The sequence below is a fragment of the Mytilus californianus genome, unplaced genomic scaffold (assembly GCF_021869535.1).
Source record: "Mytilus californianus isolate M0D057914Y unplaced genomic scaffold, xbMytCali1.0.p SCAF_8, whole genome shotgun sequence".
Classification (NCBI taxonomy): domain Eukaryota; kingdom Metazoa; phylum Mollusca; class Bivalvia; order Mytilida; family Mytilidae; genus Mytilus; species Mytilus californianus.
In genome coordinates this window covers 81948314-81969926 of record NW_026262734.1, presented here as the reverse complement: position 1 = coordinate 81969926, position 21613 = coordinate 81948314, and the positions used below count along the sequence as shown (strand labels likewise).

General features: G+C 31.8%; 1 protein-coding gene and 1 long non-coding RNA gene across 3 annotated transcripts in view; one reads left to right on the top strand and one right to left on the bottom strand.

Moving 5' to 3' along the window:
- The window catches only part of LOC127710911 (ATP-binding cassette sub-family C member 8-like), a 70846-nt gene that overhangs the window by 29756 nt on the left and 19477 nt on the right, over window positions 1-21613 (bottom strand). The window contains exons 11-23 of one of the 2 annotated variants that reach the window (XM_052216873.1): window positions 20324-20528; window positions 18623-18829; window positions 17531-17636; window positions 17079-17174; window positions 15053-15137; window positions 14082-14162; window positions 12708-12845; window positions 9978-10102; window positions 9525-9639; window positions 6291-6308; window positions 3648-3768; window positions 2085-2362; window positions 870-1030 (exon numbers count right to left, since the gene is read on the bottom strand). In XM_052216873.1, coding sequence (XP_052072833.1) covers window positions 870-1030; window positions 2085-2362; window positions 3648-3768; window positions 6291-6308; window positions 9525-9639; window positions 9978-10102; window positions 12708-12845; window positions 14082-14162; window positions 15053-15137; window positions 17079-17174; window positions 17531-17636; window positions 18623-18829; window positions 20324-20528 — 1736 coding nt within the window. The remainder of the gene's footprint in view (window positions 1-869; window positions 1031-2084; window positions 2363-3647; window positions 3769-6290; window positions 6309-9524; window positions 9640-9977; window positions 10103-12707; window positions 12846-14081; window positions 14163-15052; window positions 15138-17078; window positions 17175-17530; window positions 17637-18622; window positions 18830-20323; window positions 20529-21613) is intronic. The other variant, XM_052216874.1, reaches the window with a different exon arrangement.
- Window positions 18486-21613, top strand: part of LOC127710929 (uncharacterized) — a 38592-nt gene continuing 35464 nt past the window's right edge. Inside the window, exon 1 of the long non-coding RNA XR_007986401.1 lies at window positions 18486-18529. This is a non-coding gene — a long non-coding RNA (uncharacterized LOC127710929). The remainder of the gene's footprint in view (window positions 18530-21613) is intronic.

Here is a 21613-nt window from a genome sequence, read left to right as displayed (position 1 = left end):
TTATTGGCAGTTACCCATTACGGAAATAAAAAAAATACAGAAATCGTAAATTTAAAAAAAAAATTAAAAATCAGGGCAGGAGGGGCAGGCCGGAATGAAAATCTATCAATTAATTTGAATTGGCCTTATACTGATTTAATGGCCAAGCTGGAAAACAAGCAAACCTAACATAAATTTTTTTTCTACACAATTCTCTATGCACACTGTAAAAAAGCATCAGTATTGTATATGATTGTATATTGTATGGTTATCAAATAATATTCAATGAAAGGGCTCTTAGCTTAATTTAGCTGTTCTTGCTGATCAATTAACAATAAATCAAATCAATTTCAAAGCATTACATATTCCAGAAAAAAATTGTAAGGGTTAGGTTGGAGGGTTAGAGAACACTTTTTCCATACCCCATCACCCATATTTTTTTCATTAGTAACAGATTTGTGTTTGCTTCCAACCCTATCTAATACCCACAGAATAAAGTATCATGTGTTATCCCTCCCATACAGTTATTCTTGGATTTTATTTTTTGAATATAATTAGCAATCAATCACTAATTATTATAATAACATTAATCAACATTATTTTTGTCATCAAAGTGCACAATAATAAGATAGGGCCACCTTTAAAAAAATTTTGTTCAATGTTGCCTACCCATGCCTTCTGGGTTGGGTAGATAGGTAGAGATTTTATTTATTTTTGGCCAACAACATAAGATACATGTTTTGGACAAGAAAACGAAGTTAGAGTAGGAAAAAAAATTGAACCGATTTGAATCATAGAATTTGTTCGGGTAGGAAGCTTTTTAGGTGGATAGGAAGGCGACATCAAACAATCAAAATTTTATTTTTGGCCTAGTATATGAGAATTCTTACCTCCCAGGCACATGCAGAATTGTATCTAACATCAATTTGTGTAGATTTTTAGATGCCCTAATCCCAACAACATAGAGCACAAGGCCAGCCAATAAAGCTGCCATGATCCCACTAATAGATAATGCCACATAGATATTGGTGTAATAAGTGTTGTTAAATACCTGAAAATACAGTAAAACTAATAAACATGCAATCATGACTGTCCATAAATTGTAATTCTATATACAGAAAAAAACTGCTCAAATAAAATAGAGGAAAAAATGGTAAAAAGAAAATAGAGAAAATACCGTTAAAAGAAATATAGAGAATACCTGCAAAAGAAATTTCTTCAATCTCCTTTGTACTGTTAATTCTATTCTTTCATAATTTTTTATTAGTTTTAAGTTCATGCACTGGTAAAAATATGATGATTTACGCTGGATTCTAATTAAAAACTTTTTATTAGCAGAAAAGAAACTACTGTCCTGATTTCTTGAGCATCAGATATCAGCCCAAGATTTTGGTCACTATATCTTTAGTTTTCTGTGTAAAATTCTGTGTATTTTTGTTCTTTTCATCTTTTTTTTTTGTGTTGTCTTTCTTACTCACTCTTTCTCAGTCTCATGATTATTGATTGCCCTATCGTAATTTTCTATGTTGTTGCAGTATTTTACATAAAAAATACAGTTTGTAACTTAAGCTATAGATTTAAGTTTTATCAGTCATATGCTGCACTATAACATGCATTTTGTTCCAATTCAAAACTAAGAAATTTTTTCATAAAGTGATTTTGACGGTGATACAGCAGTATTTGTTAAGATTTCTTAGGCAGATACAATTTATTATTTGTTAAGATTTCTTAGGCAGATACAATTTATAATATGTTAAATAACCAAACAGCTGTGTTATTTCAAGCATAGATGTTGTGTGATTGCAAATAATTCTGTGCAATAAGGTGCTTGAGGTTATCACTAACTTGCAGAGCAGTTATAAATTTTTCTCCATACTTCACTGTGACATTCAGATGAAGACCAGCAATCATAGCATTGTTTCTTTGCTCTTGATTTTTCATATTTTATAGTGATTATGTGTATAAATCAATTCAAATTTGGTAAATTCCGTTTTTGAAACGTTCAATATGCAAATAAGTACACTATACAAAATTTTCCTTAAAACAAAAAAAAAGTCACATGATCAATATATTCCCAGCAGTTATCTCCCCTCAGATTAACTTACAGGTGCAGTCATATTGGTGCTATTTCCTAGCTGCTGGAATGCTTTTAGTTGTGTATTAAACTCTGTAGAATCTTCACTCCACACTGACAGCCAGAAATTACTACCGACTAACAAAGCATAATAGGATACCAGTAAGGACAGTACCAGTAAAACACAACCAGTACCGCAGGCTTTGACATAATGTAAGTATACAATGGCCTTCACTGCTCCTTTCTCTTGGTGCTCTTTCTTTATTAATGTCCCGTCTTTTTCAGCAGTATTGTTCTTCAATGGTGAAGCTATAAAATAAATCTTTATCAATAAGAAAACTATTAAAAAAAAAATCAATCTTTAAATTTTATTTTTTTTTGGTTGTTGTCAAAATAGCCTTGTTTCAAATCTATGTTCATATCCCTACCAGTCATTTTAACCTAATCTTTATTTCCAAGGTATGTGTTAGAGCTTTGAAATGACAAATTCATCGTAAAATAACTGTTTTTAGTGAAAAAACATAAAGGGTATGTGTTGCCAAAAGACAAATTTATGGTAAACAAGAATGTGTCCATAGTACACAGATGCCCCACTCGCACTATCATTTTCTATGTTCAGTGTTCAGTGGACCTTGAAATTGGGGTCAAAACTCTAATTTGTCATTTAAATCAGAAAGATCATATCATAGGGAACATGTATACTAAGTTTCAAGTTGATTGGACTTCAACTTCATCAAAAAAAGCTGTTTCACACAATCCCATTTTCATGTTCAATGAACCGTAAAATTTGGACTGAAACCCAAATTTGCCATACTTTTTAGAAATTCCCACTCATAATGACTATATATGCAAAGTTACAAGTGGATGCAACTATAACTTCATCATAAACTACCTTGACCAAAAACTTTAACCTGACACGGGACAGACGGACGAACGGACGGATGAACGAACGTATGAACAAACGAACCGACACACAGACCAGAAAACATAATGCCCCTACTACTATCGTAGGTGGGGCATAAAAATGTATTTTAATTTAGTTACTTATGTTTTAAAGAAACTTTGTTGTAGCAAACAGCAGGGCACTATTTCATTATACAAATAAATAAATGAAAATTAAACAAATCTATGGATGAATTTTCTTTCAAATTACGATGACCTGACATATAAAGCACAAATGATGCTGTCATTGTACAGTTAAGCATGATCACAAATAATCAAAAAACCATTGCAATAAGCCGATTTTTCCTTCAGAAAAACTGATTAAAAAGATCTTCCTTTGATTTTTGTTCTGTGCGTGTAAGAATTTTGTGGCAAGAATAAGCCATGTCCTTTTTCCCGTTTAATTTCATTCCCAAAAGGTACACATCTATGAACCTACTGTAAACCAACTAATTTGGAAAGGCATTTAAATTCGCCAATTTAGGAGTTGAAAAATAATATTATTTAAACTGTCTAAATTTGTAAAGCTTGACCTTCCCTTATAAAATACATCAAGAAAATTAGAAAATCGCCATGAACTCGGCTAGAAATGGCAATTTGCGATGGCAAAATAAAGTATCCATGAAAATTAGTCGGTAACGATTGATCAAACCTTCAGATTCCTGGTCATTTTCTTCAATGTCTTGTTCCTTAAATTCTATAACTGGTTCCTCTTCTTCTTCATTGTAAGAAAACTGTGATAGCTGACGACCTAATGTATTGGAACTGAACGACTGAAATATACAGTATATTCAAATAATTAATTTTGCTTTAGGTGTTGAAAAAAATATGTTTTTTGGTGATGTATATTTTCATAGAAGTATTGGAACCAGTGGTTAATAATTATTGGAGCAAGCCAAATGAAAATAATTTACTTTGCATTTTCCAACATAGCATTGTTTCTAGGTTTTATTTTTCATAATGCATTCCAACTAACAGAATGAAACATGTGTTGCTGCATATCTCAATTTTGTTAACTTTGATTTTGGTGTAGAGAAGAAAATAAATTCTTAAAGTCTCCACTCAAACATTTTTGTTTCAAATTTTAGTGTTTCTTTTTCTGCAGGTCACATAACTTGTGTGAGTTAATTGTGAACATTTAATTCTTACATATCTATGAACCTTAATAGCAAAAAAAGAATATTGAAATTGTCACGAATAATTGCTCCCTTTACAATTAGTGATCCGTTTAGATATATCTAATAAATAGTTTTCATGGACTTCAGCATTCTGTTTAGAGTATACTCTGTTTGAATAATTCAGACAGTGAAAATATGAAATTTGAAATATGAAAATCTGAGGCCTATTCTTTGAAATTATTTCCTTACAAAAATAGTGACCTAAATTGTCACCCGAATCAACCTTTGTTAAAAAAATTAATTTCAACATACTTTTAGCTTTTTTAGCTACAAATACTGCACTAAAGTAGAGAATATGATCTGATGCAATAATTAAACGAAATATGATTCAATTTTTCACAATGACAACAAAATATTTGAGTGCACAAAAGGTTATTCAATTTTAAGATGTGAATTAATTTAGTGAACTGTAATTATCAAACTTTTCAAAGGAGAAGGTCCGGTAAGGACTAGTTTTGGCCTAAAAAACGAAGTACATCTGATGAAAGATTTCTGACATTTTTTAAACACTTAAGTGTCTACTTCAGTCGATTCAATTTGTTTATGTCAAAGATTTGAACTGATTTGGTCATTAAAGACGCTCAAATTCAGGCTTCAATATAAAAAATCTATCAAATATGCCATAAAACGTCACTTTTTAGATGGTTTTTGTCTAAAATGTAAGTGGCCGCATTCGTGTTCAGTCTCAACCTTTATATATGTTTTGTATTATCATCAAATACAACATATATTTAAATATAAAGCCTGAACACAAATGCGGCCACTTCCATTTTAGACAAAAACCGTCTTAAAATTAGCACAAATGCTAAAATTGTGATGATTTCAGTAATTTTGCATGAATTTATGATGCTAGTACCTGATACATGTGCATTGTATTGTCAAAAACAGCCCATTTTTATGGATAATAAGTATTCTACTTTCCAATAATTACATAAGATGTATGTTTCATTATAATACGTTATTCTGATTGGCTACACTGCAATCTCGCGTTATTCCTTAATCAACTTCATTACAAAATAAAATTTATCATTCATTATGACACGAGGTCCCACAATAAAGTGCACAGGTAAATTAAATAAAAACTTGATAAAAATCGTGTTTTCATGATCCTAGCTAAAAAATGTAATTATAAGTATTGAATGCCTCTTTTTGTAACTTCATAGGGTTGTAAAAGCGTTGACCGTGCGCACATTTTTAGAATGAAGCTCTTCCGCGCTTCATACAAAATGTACTTCGGTCAATGCTTTTACACCCCAATGACGTTACAAAAAGAAGCATTCAATTCTTAAATAAATAGCTAAAAGTTTACATTACAACTAATTTGTAAAAATGCTATATTTTGGGGCCAAAAAGGGGTCTTACCTGGCCTACTCCTTTCTGTCATTATCTGACAAACGGATTTACTTAATCGAAATATGTCCATCAACAATATAACTTTTTTTTTTTAATTAAAATATTGCGAGTGGATAAATGTTGCAGTCATGATGGTAAAGTGGATGAAACAGGTTTCTCTCATAATTCAATGGAAAATAATGAATTCAAAGTTCCCAATGAACTTGACAGGAAATTACACAAGACAAATTTAAAATGTCTGGTTTAACAAACTGGTAAGAACCAGTTTAAATGAATACAAAATTAGAGAAAAAGAAATATAAATTTATAATACATGTATCATTGAATATGATTCAAGAGATTGAATTTATATAATTGAATAAGATTACAACCATCAATATGCATGCAACATTAAGGCAGTTTTGGACAATTTGACAAAAACAAATCATAATCGATTATAGAAAATAATCATATTTTATACTTTTGTTTGTTATCAATTTATTTACAAATATATTGGCTACCCATGTTAAAATGAGCATAGCATATGGCATTAAAGAATTATTTCTTTATCAATTAATCTGTCATGATTTAACACAGTAAAGAATTAGAGAGTTGTCATGATTTGATACAGTATTGAATTAGAGAGATCCAAATGACCAAGTCACATAACAACACCTCGTAGCTGGTTAAGAAAAAAAAAATAGATTAATTGGATTGCAATAAACAGTACACCACAGAAAACATGCATCTTTGTACAATATCTTTCATCACTCATAATCATTTACCTTGGATTGAGACTCGTTCTGTAAAATACAACTGTTATATAAGGTGCATGCTAGTAAGGGTCCTATTTAATGATTTTCAATTTAAATTTTCATAAAAAATTTAAGTAACAAAATTATTTTTGAATCAAGCTATGGTGCCCAATAAAAGATGGATTCATAGTTATAATCTTTCACACATAATTAGTTTCCCAATTAGAAAATCATCATTCAATTACAAAACATGTAAAATATCAAATAAATTCATTCAAAAAGTTTTAAAAAATAATCTCTTTTCATTTAACGATTACGATTAAACATTTAGTAAAGATACTTTAAATTTTACAATAAATATTATCAAAATTAGGTTCTTGTATCATGTGTATTCTGCTTAACTTTTGTATCAATTAATAAAGTTATCAAAGGAATAAAACAAATCTTCCCCTTGATTGGCTACTCCTGCTCACACTGAAACAGTGGACACTGGTCAATACATGTATCAAGAAAACATATTGTTTATGAGCGTGTCAGTGAATTTTCCTGGTCAACACTACAAGAACTTTTTAATCATTGATAACCATTGAAATGGAAATTGCTGAGGTTGAACTCATGATCAGGAAAATATAAAGTAAAAATAATTAAAAATAAAATGCTTCGCTGGGCGCAGCTTGATACGACCGCAGAGGTCGAACCCTGAACAGTTGGGGCAAGTATGGACACAACATTCAAGCTTGATACAGCTCTGAATTTGGATTGTGATTAAATATTTGACACAGCATAGGTTTCTGACACACAAAGAATGTGGTCTAAGAACTTCAATTTTTTTAATTTACCTATTATGGTCCAATGTCCAAAATCAAAATACATGGTTAGATTCAGCATATCAAAGAACCCCATATATTCAATTTTTGTTGAAATCAAACAAAGTTTAATTTTGGACCCCAACTTGGACAAACTTGAAAACTGGTCCCATAATCAAAAATCTAAACACATGTTTAGATTCAGCATATCAAAGTACCCGAAGAATTCAATTTTTGTTAAAATCAAACTAAGTTTAATTTTGGACCCTTTGGACCTTAATGTAGACAAATTTAAAAAACGGGACCCAAAATTAAAAATCTAAAAACACGGTTAGATTTGGCATATCAAAGAACCCCAATTATTCAATTTTTGATGAAATCAAACAAAGTTTAATTTTGGACCCTTTTGACCTCAATATGAACCAATTTGATAGCGGGCCCACAAATAAAAAATCTAAATACATGGTAAGATTCAGCATATCAAAGAACCCCATATATTCAATTTTTGTTGAAATCAAACAAAGTTTAATTTTGGACCCCAATTTGGACCAACTTGAAAACTGGGCCAAAAATCTAAAATCTAAATACATGTTAAGATTCAGCATATCAAAGAACCCCATATATTCAATTTTTGTTGAAATCAAACAAAGTTTAATTTTGGACCCCAACTTGAAAACTGGGCCCATAATCAAAAATCTAAACACATGTTTAGATTCAGCATATCAAAGAACCCCAAGAATTCATTTTTTGTTAAAATCAAACTAAGTTTAATTTTGGACCCTTTGGACCTTAATGTAGACCAATTTAAAAAACGGGACCCAAAATTAAAAATCTAAATACACGGTTAGATTCGGCATATCAAAGAACCCCAATTATTCAATTTTTGATGAAATCAAACAAAGTTAAATTTTGGACCCTTTGGACCTCAATGTGGACCAATTTAAAAACGGGGCCCAAAATCCAAAAACTTAATACACGGTTAGATTCAGCATATTAAAGAACCCCAAGAATTCAAGAATAAAACCCCATTGAAATTGATCAAGAAATAAGCAATTTATACGAAGTATCTTCTTTTGCACAATACTGTGCAATTGAATATTTCTTGCTATTGCGCAATACTGTACAATTGACAATTTCTTGCTATTGCGCAATATTGTGCTATTGGATATTTCTTGCTATTGCGCAATACTGTGCAATTGAAGATTTCTTGCTATTGCGCAATACTGCGCAATTGAAGATTTCTTGCTATTGTGCAATACTGTGCAATTGAAAATTTCTTGCTATTGCACAATACTTATTATATAATAATTTACACATCCTGTTTGGTGTATATCTCCTACCATATCATTATTATTTGCTTTTAAATATAAATCAGAAATAACCAACTTAAAATGGAAAATTTTAAAAGAAAAAAAAAAGGAAAAAAAGAAAAAAAAAAAAAGAAAAAATCCCCCCCCCCCAAATTTTTTGAACCCCCTTATGATTCATCACCCCCAAACTCAATCCCAGCCTTCCCTTTGTGGTATGGTACCTTGCAGTACAATTTCAGAGAGATCCATACACTTGAACACAAGTTATTGTCTGGAAACTAGAAAAATGCTTATTTTTGGCCCCTTTTTGGCCCCCAATTCCTAAACGTTTCGGGCAATTACCCCCAAACTCAATTCCAGCTTTCCCTTTGTGATATGGAACCTTGTAGTACAATTTCAGAAATATCCAAACACTTACACACAAGTTATTGTCATGAAACTAGAAAAATGCTTGTTTTTTGCCCCTTTTTTGGCCCCTAATTCCTAAAATTTTGAGGCAATTACCCCCAAAATCAATTACAGCCTTCCCTTTGTGATATGGAACCTTGTGGTACAATGTCAGAGAGATCCATACACTTACACACAAGTTATTGTCTGAAAGTTACAAAAATGCTTATTTTTGGCCCCTTTTTGGCCCCTAATTCCTTAACTGTTGGTACCATAACCCCCAAAATCAATCCCAACCTTCCTTTCGTGGTATTGAACCTTATGGTGAAATTTCATGGAGATCCATTCACTTAAACTAAAGTTAGAGTGCGAAAACCAATGTGTCTTCGGACGACGCCAGACGACGCCGGACGACAACGACGACGACGACAACGACGACGACGACGCCAACGTCATACCAATATACGACCAAAAAATTTTTAATTTTTGCGGTCGTATAAAAAGCTGTTTTCTTGAAAAATTTTAATTTCAAAATCTTTTTTTTTTTAAAGCTTCAATTACTTTCTGGAGAGTGTTTGCCAAACAGATGAATAATTTCTTCTTCTACTCAAAGCACATGCCTCTTGTGTTATTATTCTATTTTTTTTTTCAAAAGTAATTCTTGATTCAAATATTGGAATTAAAAAAAAAAATGCAAAAATCTAATAAGCAAATCCAAACTAGCCTAAGAAGCTATATATTTATTTTTTATATAGACTTACAACTGAAGATTGATGTTGAAGTTCAGTAATACTTGGATAGCTATGTTTTCTACGCTCCAAGTGAGGACTCCCCACTCTCATTTCTGTAGAACTCTCTGATGGTCGCTCACTCTCTCTGTAAAGACAGAAAAAACAACTGTGTCAAATGAATTATTGATAACATTGGATAATATAGAAACTAAGTCAAAATAAAGCACCCATGATGCATGATGATGGTGGTTGGTGTTTAATATCCAATGGAAACTAACAAGTATAGTGGGGGAGGGAATGAAATTATTTGAAATAAATTTGGAATTATGCTTTCGGCAAATGATTGAAAAGAAGAAAATAAGAATTCTATACCCTGCTCACACTATTATAATTCCATGTTCAGGGAATCACAAAATATAGGTCAAAACTCTTAGTATGTTTACCTTTTTAAAAGTAAATAATAAAACATAAAGGAATACAAACCTAGGTTCAATGGTTGATGCTTCCCTGAGAGCGTTCCTCCAAGACTCGTACAATTCTGGATTGACCTTTTTAACATCATGTAGTTTACCCTGATATTGTATGCCACCTTCTTTCATTACAATTACCTGTTGAGAAACAAAATAATTGAAAATTAACTTTTTTATTGGTACATGTATCATCTTTAATTTTTTGGGGTAAAAAATAAATAGCCTATCTTTTTGTTTCACTGATTCCCATTAAATTATACTTACTTAAATACCTTCTTTTACAGCTGAATTACTTCATTGTGTACTTTAGAAATAAAAATTAAGTTTTGTTGTTTAATTTGTTGGTGAACAAGATATTTTTGGTAGCTATTGTAAATATAGAAACAAACGGGGTCGTGCAGGTTTTTATCCATCCTTTTTTTTAACCTGCCCTATGACTTGATTGGCTAGAAATATCTATCATTGCTATTTTTAAAAATATAAAAAAATTTAAAGTAATATTGACATTATTGTCAAATGTCATCCAAGCAATCAAGTCAACTTATTATTATTAACAGTATTGTTAGTTGTACACACTACACACTCAAGTTAATATGCTGCAATCAAAATATGTGTTTGCATGTTGTTTTTTTTTATGGTAGCCACAAATACATATGATTATAACTCTTACTATCACAATTTACAACACTCTATTCTAACTTATTTGTATTCAGTGTTAGTTTTCAGACAAGTAAAAGCCTATGTTACTATTGAGGAAAAGAAAGAGATAAAAAGATATGGTTCATATGTAAAAATTATCAAAAATACACTTTCTGAAACCAGGTAAAATTGAAAAGCATGTACTACAAACCAGCAAAATTGTCACTGATTTCTGTCTGTCATATTTGTTTTTTTGGTTTATAGTTTTAGCATAAATCTGGCCATTTTATAGCTTACTATACAGTATGGTTTTGCTCATTGTTGGATAATTGCTTACATCTCTGGTATATAGTTGTCTTATTTGCAATCATCATGATCATTGCAGATCTTCTTATTTTTTTATAAAATACAAGAAATAGCAATGGTCCAAACTGGTTTAAACTTGACTATGTTGAATTTGAAGTGGTAGAGACTGAGACTCGTTATTAAGTTTTGTCAAAATAAATGAAGAAAAAATCAGACTTTTACATATTCTAGAATACCATTCCAGTAAAGTCATGCACAAAATGCCTGTCTATTCAGAATCATCTCAGCTTGGAGAATGTCATTAAAGCACTTTCAATGTCTCTTTCTTTTTATTTGGCCTTTTAATTAACTTTTTTGGTTTAAGCGTCACTGATGAGTCTTTTGTAGACAAAACGCACATCTGATTCTTTTTATACTTCTGGCAGGCAAATGCAACATTCCCCATTTCATTTTTTCTATGAAAACACTGCACTTCCTTAAAAAAATTTCCTTAAGTACAAGGTACTACGTCAAAGTGATACCCTCTTCAAGCATGCAGAACCTACACTTACATGACTAGCATAACTGAGGCATTGTAGTTGATGTGTGACTAGGATTACTGTAGAACCTACACTAACATGGCTAGCATAACTGAGGTATTGTAGTTGATGTGGGACTAGGATTACTGTAAAACCTACACTTACATGCCTAGCATAACTGACGGGTGACTAGAATTACTGTAGAACCTACACTTACATGACTAGCATAACTGATGGGTGACTAGAATTACTGTGGAACCTACACTTACATGACTAGCATAACCGAGGTATTGTAGTTGATGTGTGACTAGAATTACTGTAGCACCTACACTAACCAACATTCCCCATGTGAAATTATAAAATTGTTTTGAATAAACATTGAATGACAAAATTTCTTCTCATGTGACGTTTACATTTTCTGACGTCAGACACGCAAAGCAATGAATGTGGTTTTCAATTTGATAGATGCTTTTGTGCTTTTTTGTAAATAATTGTTTGTTTTGATATTGTAACACAGTGATGACTGCTGTGCCCATATTTTGACTATTTATTTATAATGTCTGTTTTGTTCACACATCGTTGTAAATATAACGGAATTTGATGAGACTGTCGTACAAGTGAGAGGTTTAGCGCTATAAAACCAGGTTCAATCCACCATTTTCTACATTTGAAAATGCCTGTACCAAGTCAGGAATATGACAGTTGTTGTCCATTCGTTTGATGTGTTTTGTCATTTGATTTTGCCATGTGATTAGGGACTTTCCGATTGAATTTTCCTCAGAGTTTGGTATTTTTGTGATTTTACTTTTTACATGACTAGCATAACTGAGGTATTGTAGTTGATGTTTGACTAGGATTACTGTAGCACCTACACTTACATGACTAGCATAACTGAGGTATTGTAGTTGATGTGTGACTAGAATTACTGTAGAACCTAAACTCACATGACTAGCATAACTGAGGTATTGTAGTTGATGTGTGACTAGAATTACTGTAGAACCTAAACTCACATGACTAGCATAACTGAGGTATTGTAGTTGATGTGTGAGTAGAATTACTGTAGAACCTACATATACACTTACATGACTAGCATAACTGAGGTATTGTAGTTGATGTGTGACTAGGATTACTGTAGAACCTACACTTATTTGACTAGCATAACTGAGGTATTGTAGTTGATGTGTGACTAGGATTACTGTAGAACCTACACTTACATGACTAGCATAACTGAGGTATTGTAGTTGATGTGTGACTAGGATTACTGTAGAACCTACACTTACATGACTAGCATAACTGAGGTATTGTAGTTGATGTGTGACAAGAATTACTGTCCTCTTCTTCTTCAACATACGATTCAAAATGGCTTCCTCGAACACATGTTTCCCTACATGAGCATCCAATGCAGAAAATGGATCATCCTGTGAAATAAATATTTAAGTTACAGAACAATTCATTACCCTGTTAATCAATTTCTTTTTAATATAAATCTTATTTTAAGAAAGGTTTCTAAAAAAATGTAAGGAGTTGAAACCTAATATCAGGGCTCACGTTACCAGGCGACTGGGGCAAAGAAGTCGCTTTCCCGTCTGTCACTTCGCTTTGCCCGACCATCAAAAGCGAAAACAAGTAGCTTTCAAATTTGCGCTAGTCACTTTTAATCGCCTGCCGATTTTTTGCAGTAAATTGGTAAAAAGTTCCAATGAAATCCGTGAAAAATCAATATTTATATTGAAATGCATTAAAATCCCTGAAATGTTTCTGTTTCTGTGTCAACTAAACAAAAAACAGACTTGTTAGCATCAAACGAGTATGCAGACATTGTTTATCAAAGGGGAATAACAAGTAGGTGTTTGATACTAAACTAATAAAAATTATATGTGCATGTGCAACCGCAAGTAAATCTAATGTAAAATCAATCTGAACTAACCTGTTTCATGTCTGCTGAATAAAATCATTTATCATTTTGTACAGTGTATTTACAAGTTTTTAGACTGATCTGAAATTGTCTGTCATATTGTAACAGCATGTTTTGCTTTATTCTTTCTTGAAGTGAAGTGGTTTTCATAATTTTTATTGAAGATTCTTTTTTATTTATTTAAAACCCTACACATCCTTACTATGTACTGTTTTCATATTAAAGTAAGTTTTCTGGTTATCACAATTTCTTTTCTTCATATTTCAAAACATAAAATGCTTAAAATAAACACAACCTGTAAAGTTACATATAGTAAAAAGTCTCCATTGCTGCATAGTAATTCAAGAAACAAGTCCTTAAATTAAGAAACGAATGCTTCTTTTTGTAATTTTATTGGGGTGTAAAAGTGTTGCACGATCAACACTTTTACACACCAATAAAATTACAAAAAGAAGCATTCATTTCTTATAATTACATTTTAATGCTAATAAGACCACGAAAAAAAAGGTTTATCAAGTTTTTCTTTTTTGTGGAAGCACGTGTTATCACGAATGTAACATTTCATTTTGATATGAAGTTTAATTTTTGAATGACGTGAGACTGTTGTCAGCCAATCAAACTAACCAATTCTCGTGAAATATACATGTAATGTAATTATTGCACTTTATTCCTATAAATATTTAGTCACATAAAGTTTTGTAAGACAGCTTTCTGCAAATTGTGTTCAAAGTTATCTTACCAATAAAACTGTATCAGCTTTTGAGTATAAGGCTCTAGCAATACTTATTCTTTGTTTCTGGCCTCCACTAAGATTTATACCCTATAAAATGAAACGTAAAAACATAATTAAAAGTCTGTGACTTTTTGTTGCAACATTATAAAATAACAAATTATGTTTACTGGTTAAAAAAACTAGACATCATTGAGATGGGAGCCATCTCTGTGGGCCCCGCTGACCTTGAACTTTGACCTAGGAAGATGTACAAACATTATGACACACCCTCTGGTGTTGGTTAATATACATGTCAAGTATAACGTATGAAATTATAACGTTTCTCTGGATATAGAGCAGACACAATTTGTTACGGACGGATGAACAGACGGACAGACTGATCACTATAGGACAACCCGCCACTAGGCGGGGTCCCTAATGAAAATAACCCTTTATAAGTTTGTTGTGTCCAAAGCCCTAAAGCCAGGAACACTCATACCAAACAATTGAGAGCCAATGATGTATAACAATATTTAAATAAAACATGTTTAGATGATTTCCATTGGAGTGAGAAAAAAAAATACAATTCAAGATTTCAGTGCACAAAAATTATTTCTGGAATAAACTGCATATATCAAGGTTAAAGTACTAGCATAGAAAATAATAATCAGTGACCCAACAAAAAAATTCTGAAGTTCAACTGATGACATATTCAAAACTGTTTTCTGATAACAGGTACTTATATACTGGTATGTGTAACATTATAGTGTACAGTCTCCCTTTATCATAGCTTAATGTTTCAGACAATAAAAACTGAAAACATAACTTTAGAAAGTTCAACAATGGTTATAAATCAACAATAAACAAGAGAATATTTTTACAAAAAACGGTATCCTTAACAGATTGTTAATTACACGTATACTGAAATGTTCTTGACCTACAAGTATTTTTACTCGTACGAATTCTTGTGAAAAAAGCAGCAGGAGAATTTGACTTACCTTTTCTCCAATTTCTGTAGAATCACCAGAAGGCAACATATCTAAATCTGCCTGCAAAGCACACGAGTGAATTACACTTTTATATCTGAAAAATATCAACAAGCATGGTATTGTTCATAATATAGATATCTAAATCTGCCTTCAAAGCACACGAGTGAATTACACTTTTATATCTGAAAAACATCAACAAGCATGGTATTGTTCATAATATAGATATCTAAATCTGCCTTCAAAGCACACGAGTGAATTACACTTTTATATCTGAAAAACATCAACAAGCATGGTATTGTTCATGATATAGATATCTAAATCTGGCAGAAAAAGCACACAATGCATTTACAAAAGGAGGTTTTAATTATTTCTGTGAAAAATATCAACATCTAATAAGTTTCAGATACTTCTGATTCAACGGTAACTTTGTTATATATTTCATCCCAAATTCTTGACCTTATCACATATCATGAAGCTTGTAATAGTGACCTATCTAAGTGGCTAATCTCATCCACTCATTACATAGTATTTAAAAAGTGACCACCCCTCCCCTGAGGTATATACATGATTTTTTTTTAAATAAAAGTAACTCATCTGTTAAAGAGACATTCCTAGGTAATTATAAGGAAGTGGCATTTACTAGGCTATTTGGTATGTTGTTTGGGATATTTGAATTTTATATAGTACATTAGTAATTTTTCTATTTGTGGGGGTGAGAAATAAGACTTTCCTTCTCAACCTATTGATTTAATTCAAATAGCCTTAAAGTAAGTTTGATCACTTTTAATATTCAAACACTAAAAACAAGAATGTGTCAATAGTACACTGATGTCCCACTCGCACTATCATTTTCTATGTTCAGTGGACTGTGAAATTGGGGTCAAAACTCTGGCATTAAAATTAGAAAGATCATATCATAGGGAACATGTGTACTAAGTTTCAAGTTGATTGGACTTCAACTTCATCAAAAACTACCTTGACCAAAAACTTTAATCTGAAGCGGGACAGACGGACAAACTGATGAACGGACAGACGAACAGACGCACAGGCCGAAAAACATAATGCCCCTCTACTATCGTAGGTGGGGCATAAAAATACTAATATTGATGGAAGTGGCTACCATTAACTTTAGGATGTATTTGTTCACCAATAGAGCAAATTTTGATATCCACAAAAAGTAATATTTTTAACTTTTTTGTTATGAATAAAGTCTGCAAATGAAATTTTAAACAATTTCATAATGCATAAAATTTTAAATCAATGAATATTTTCACAGAAACCAAGGCTTCCAAAACGGTCATATAATCCGGAAATTTGTATAATGTCCGGTAAAAGTCCGGCTGGGCAAAGCACGAAGCGGTCATCTACTTTTTAAGTTTTCAAGGCTTTCTTATGAGACAGTCATTTTAACATAATTCACGATCTTTTTGACCCAACCTTTTGCCTTAAACAGCCACACATTTCCAGTCATAAAAGTGACATGATCATTAAGTACTATCAAAACAACCCCTACTTTAATACCTTTTCATTTTAATCAAGGCTAATTAGTTGTATTAGTTGTCGAACAGCTGAAATTTACCTGTTCAGGTGATAGGTAAACTATTTTGTACGTACACAGAATTTACGTATCCGTCTCTGGTCCATGTTTTACCATTGTCAAGATAACATCCGGTATTAGATTTAAAAACGAAAGTAAAGTTTTTGACAACGTTATTTTGCACAAATAAAGAGTCTAAGGCAGATATAAGTACGCTGATGTTGCACACTTCGAATGATGCACTGCCAATTTAACAGTTTACGTCAGAACTAAGAATTTGAATCAAAGAAAGTTTAAATTAAATAATATCGATTTTTTTTAATGTCAATCATTGGGATGGCCAACTCGGCAATTGATTACCATAGTTGCCTTTTGTTTATTTAGTCTTAAAAGAATAAAATCAGGATAATACATAAAATGTCCGGCTGGCTAAAAATAATTTTGGAAGCCCTGACCAAAACATTATATTATCCTTTCACTGAACCATGAAGTACAAACCTTCTCCATGTGTAGGGTAGACCAAACAACACATTATCCCTGAGAGTATCATGAAGTAACCATGCTTTCTGTGCTGCATAGGCTAGTTTTGATCCTCTGAAAAACAAATTAAAGTACACATGTGATCAACTATATTCAGGTTGTTACAAGAGCTATTTAAAAACTAATAACTGTTAAAATCAAAATTTCTTATCACATATTATTTCAAGACCTACATGTGTATTTAAAACATTAATCAAAATTATCCATGCAGAAATCTGGTAAATCATGGATCAAGTTATATAAATAGAACTTCTTCTTTCACACAAGCTTTTTTCTTTCAAAAGCTTACAATTTCTTCAAATAAAATCTGAATCAAATTACTCTTTAAATTGATCTATTTGAAGAGCAGTACACTACTGTTGCCTTTATCTAATTAGTTAAAACAGTAAAACCTGTATTTATTTACATACTTGTGCCAATTAACTTCTCCTTTAATTGTTAACATCTCTCCCAACATTGCACAGAGTAATGAAGTCTTTCCTGAACCCACCGATCCAACTATTATTGTCAGCTTTCCTAAAATATCAAATTCACATGTCACTCAATAGTCACAATTTATCTTGCCATTACAGCAAAATGCATTGAGTGTGTAGGCAAAGGTAATATCTTTGACTAGCTTGCTTGCTAGCTGAACCATGAAGTCATTATTAGGTTAGGTATACTAACCTCGTTTAAGAGTAGACAAGTCTGACAAAAAGCCAATCTACCTGTCTGTAGGACTAGATTACTCCGAAAAGAGGGTAGTATACCTTACCTAATAATGACTTCACGGTTCAGCTAGCAAGCAAGCTAGTCAAAGATATTACCTTTACCTACACATTCAATGCATTTTGCTGTAATAAATCTATAAATTACTTATTGGAATAAGACCAGATTTGATGCTTTTTTTTTTGGGGGGGGGGGGGGGGTGTTATTGTGTTATTGGGCTGCTGTCACATTGATTTATACCTCATGTCTCCTTTTATTTATAACCGAGGCCACCAATAACTTTTTACTTTCATTTCATATTAAATCCTTTTTTCTCAGGTATGGCTACAGGTACACCACAAATTTAAGTGTTTAACATGTATAATGAAATGCAAATTTACCATAGATTTGTTTTGCAGAATTTTTAAAAACCATGAACATGACAAAATCACACATTCTTGAAAATACAATTATTCTTCAATCAACAGAAACTGTTAGAGATGAATACGGTATGTACTGTAAATTCAGAAATTATTGTGTGCATTTATTATTGCGATTTTTGAAGAATTAACAAAAATGCGAGTTTAATTATTGCGATTTTAGGAAAAACTACATACAGATATATGTATTTAATATAATAATGCGAGTTCTTATTATTGCGATACTTGAGTAGTTGCATTATTCGCATTAATAAAAACCTCGCAATAATTTCTGAATTTACAGTACATGATGTAGTCAACAGAGTACCTTTTCCTAAATAGAATACTCTCAGTCTACTGGGGGATAAATAATGACAAATTTATAATTCATATTACCTGTAGGAATTTTGACATTGATATCATTTAGGGCTGGTTCTTGGGTTGAAAGATCCCAGGAGAATGATCCATCATTGATTTCCACAACCATTCTGGCCTCTATCAAAGTAACTTTCTCAGCAATCTCATCCTCGTCCTCTGTTGAAACACCACTAGTATGGCGCTGTCTTCCACTTGTTTCTTTCTTATCATTTACTGTTAATGAGCCTACAAATAATGCAAGTGTATAAAAATTTAAAAATCTAAAACTTAGAAGAGGTTTACAGACCATAATTAAGTCCTCTCTCTGTTTGGCACAGCATGATACAAGAACAACATATTTTTTTTCCAAAAATTTAAGATATAGGAACAAATAAACATTTGTGTATAACTTTTTGATAAACTTTAAGGATGTACGTAGGTCAGGTTTGGGACTCCTTGTTTTTTTTCCTACGATACAGGGTAAAATATTTTGCCCTATAACACCCATTTTTCTTTTCAAAGAAGACTTCAATAGCTCATAAAAGGTCATTTACCAAAATTTAAGCAGATTGTAGATTTCTTTTTCTTTCAAATTGAGACCCAAATAATACCAAAAGCAAATATAAGGTAAAAGTCAGAGTCAGCCTTTTCCCGCCATTTTTTAAAAATTTAATATCTCGAAAAGGAGCTCCATAACCTATCAATATTTTTAGCTTATTTTGATCCTTAACTAAGGCTCTTCTGACTTATAGTATCAATTTTGAATTCTAGATTTTTCTAATTTCACCTAAGTACATCCTTAATAATATTTGTTGTAAGAAGCTACAACCTTAATAGATATGCTAAATCCATTGTTATAAGACTTAAAATCTTTTTTAGGAACGAACTAATTTGATTCAATAATTAAACTTGTCAGAGAACCTTTATTGACTTGGTTTGTATGGTTTACTCAGTCATTGTTCTCTGACTTCAATTATACCTATCTTTTAGTAACTGTGACTGAGTTCAAGGGCTTAAGGAAGTTCGCTACTCAGTTTCAAAATAACAAGCTTTTCATAATACTAGTATATATTGATAGGGGATTAATAAAGGAACAAAAGAGCTAAAAAAATATAGGTCCGTTTGCTTGTTTCAGAGATATTAGCCATTGAAATTTTGGCGGGAAAATGTTCTCTCTTGATTTTTCGTAGCTTTATCATTGACAAGTTTAAGTTCTCAAAAACTATTAAAAAATAACAAAGATTTTATAAGACTTTTACAGATGGCTTATAATTATACATGTACAAGATTTATAAAAAGAAAAATGGGGGTTAGCAAATGGTTAGTGGGCAAAATTTTTTAAGGCATTCAAATGGATAAAACCAGAGGATTCTGAAAATCTGACAAAAATTCCAAAACATGACAAGCGAACATCCTTAACTGACCTATCTGTTTTGTTGGATTAATTGAGTCCTCTCTCATCTGGTTTATTGTGATCAATCTCTTGTGAACAATAGCCGGCCTGTTTTGATAGTTTCATTGTGTAATCTCTTATGACCTCTAATGACCTTCAGTGAACCATGACCCAAGTTACCTGTTTTGTTGGGTTAAATATGTTGTTTATCCTTCAATGATCTTTGCTTGAACTCAGTGAATTGTGAATGACCTGGTTGTTTTTTTGTTTTGTTTACTGTACAGTCATTCCTTCAAAAGACTTGGAAAATCTCAAGTAACCTTGATCTCAGTGAACTTTTAACCTACCTGTTTTATTGGGTTCACTGTGTCGTCTCTCCTTCAACTCCATGATATCCTTCAGTGAAGTGTGACTGTTCTGTCGACTGTGACCAGGTGTTCTAGACAAACTACTCTCCAGTGAACTCTGACTACTAGACATCTCATTCTGTAAAATTGTCACAGGTTTCCCTGTTCCATTCACACCCTCTACAACAACTCCAACTTTGATTGGCTAAAAAAAAAGTAGACTCAGTTTTCTGAATATATTAGCAAAGTCAAAAAATAGAAAATGACTTTTTTTTTACAAGTTTTCTTTTCATTCAACCTTAAAATTATCAAACATATAAACCATTCAATTTATAGATGTGTTGTTGACTTAATATCAGTGGTACATGTATATATCAAACATTATCTTACCTCCTATACATTTCTAGGAATATCATTGGTTAAAAGTGACCATGTGGACACCGTATAGATTTCATATGGGGTTAGTAGGCGTGGTTTATTTTAATACATGGTTAGTATAGTAATGTTACGTTCTTTTAAAAAAACAACACAAAGTTGAGGAAAAATATGAAACGTTTCATCTGGACAACAGACAACAGACGAAGAAATTGATGATGAACTTTTGAAAAAATAAGCAGAAAACACATTAAAAGCTGATAAATTGTTATTGTTGGCGTTTGTTTTTATATAGACCAATGGAAGTAGGTTCTTTATATTGAAGACTTGATCACTTTGATAGGCCACTAGTCTAAATGCCACATGTTAAGATAAATTTGTTACAGTGTGCTAGTGACCTAATACGATATATATGAGGTCACTAAATGTATTAGGTCACTAGCACACTGTGTAACTTATAATACTAGCCAGGACAAACTATATATATATTTTTCAGCAATTTATCAAAATAATAAACCAATGCCAGTGTTGCCATACCACAAGTTTTTGAGAATATTTCTGTAAAAAAACACAGTAAATTCTGATATGAATGTCTTCTAGTACAAATACAGTTCCTTTCCTTTCCTTTTGCTTTAGATTTTGTATTATGCATATCAATCACATAGTATGTACTTGTTTTTAAACACTACCCCTAACAGTATAACTAAGGTCATACAAAATTCATCTTCACCACCTAATGACCTTTTTACAAATAAAGGATGTAGCAGGGCAGTCAACTTAAACAAATAAGACCCTTGAAACTAAATAAGCTAACAGAGAAAATTTTGTTTTCTTATCATGGGCATAATAAAAGCTAGTATTCACTTTAACCAGGAATGGTTACAATCACATTTCTTGCTGAACCATTTCTTTATT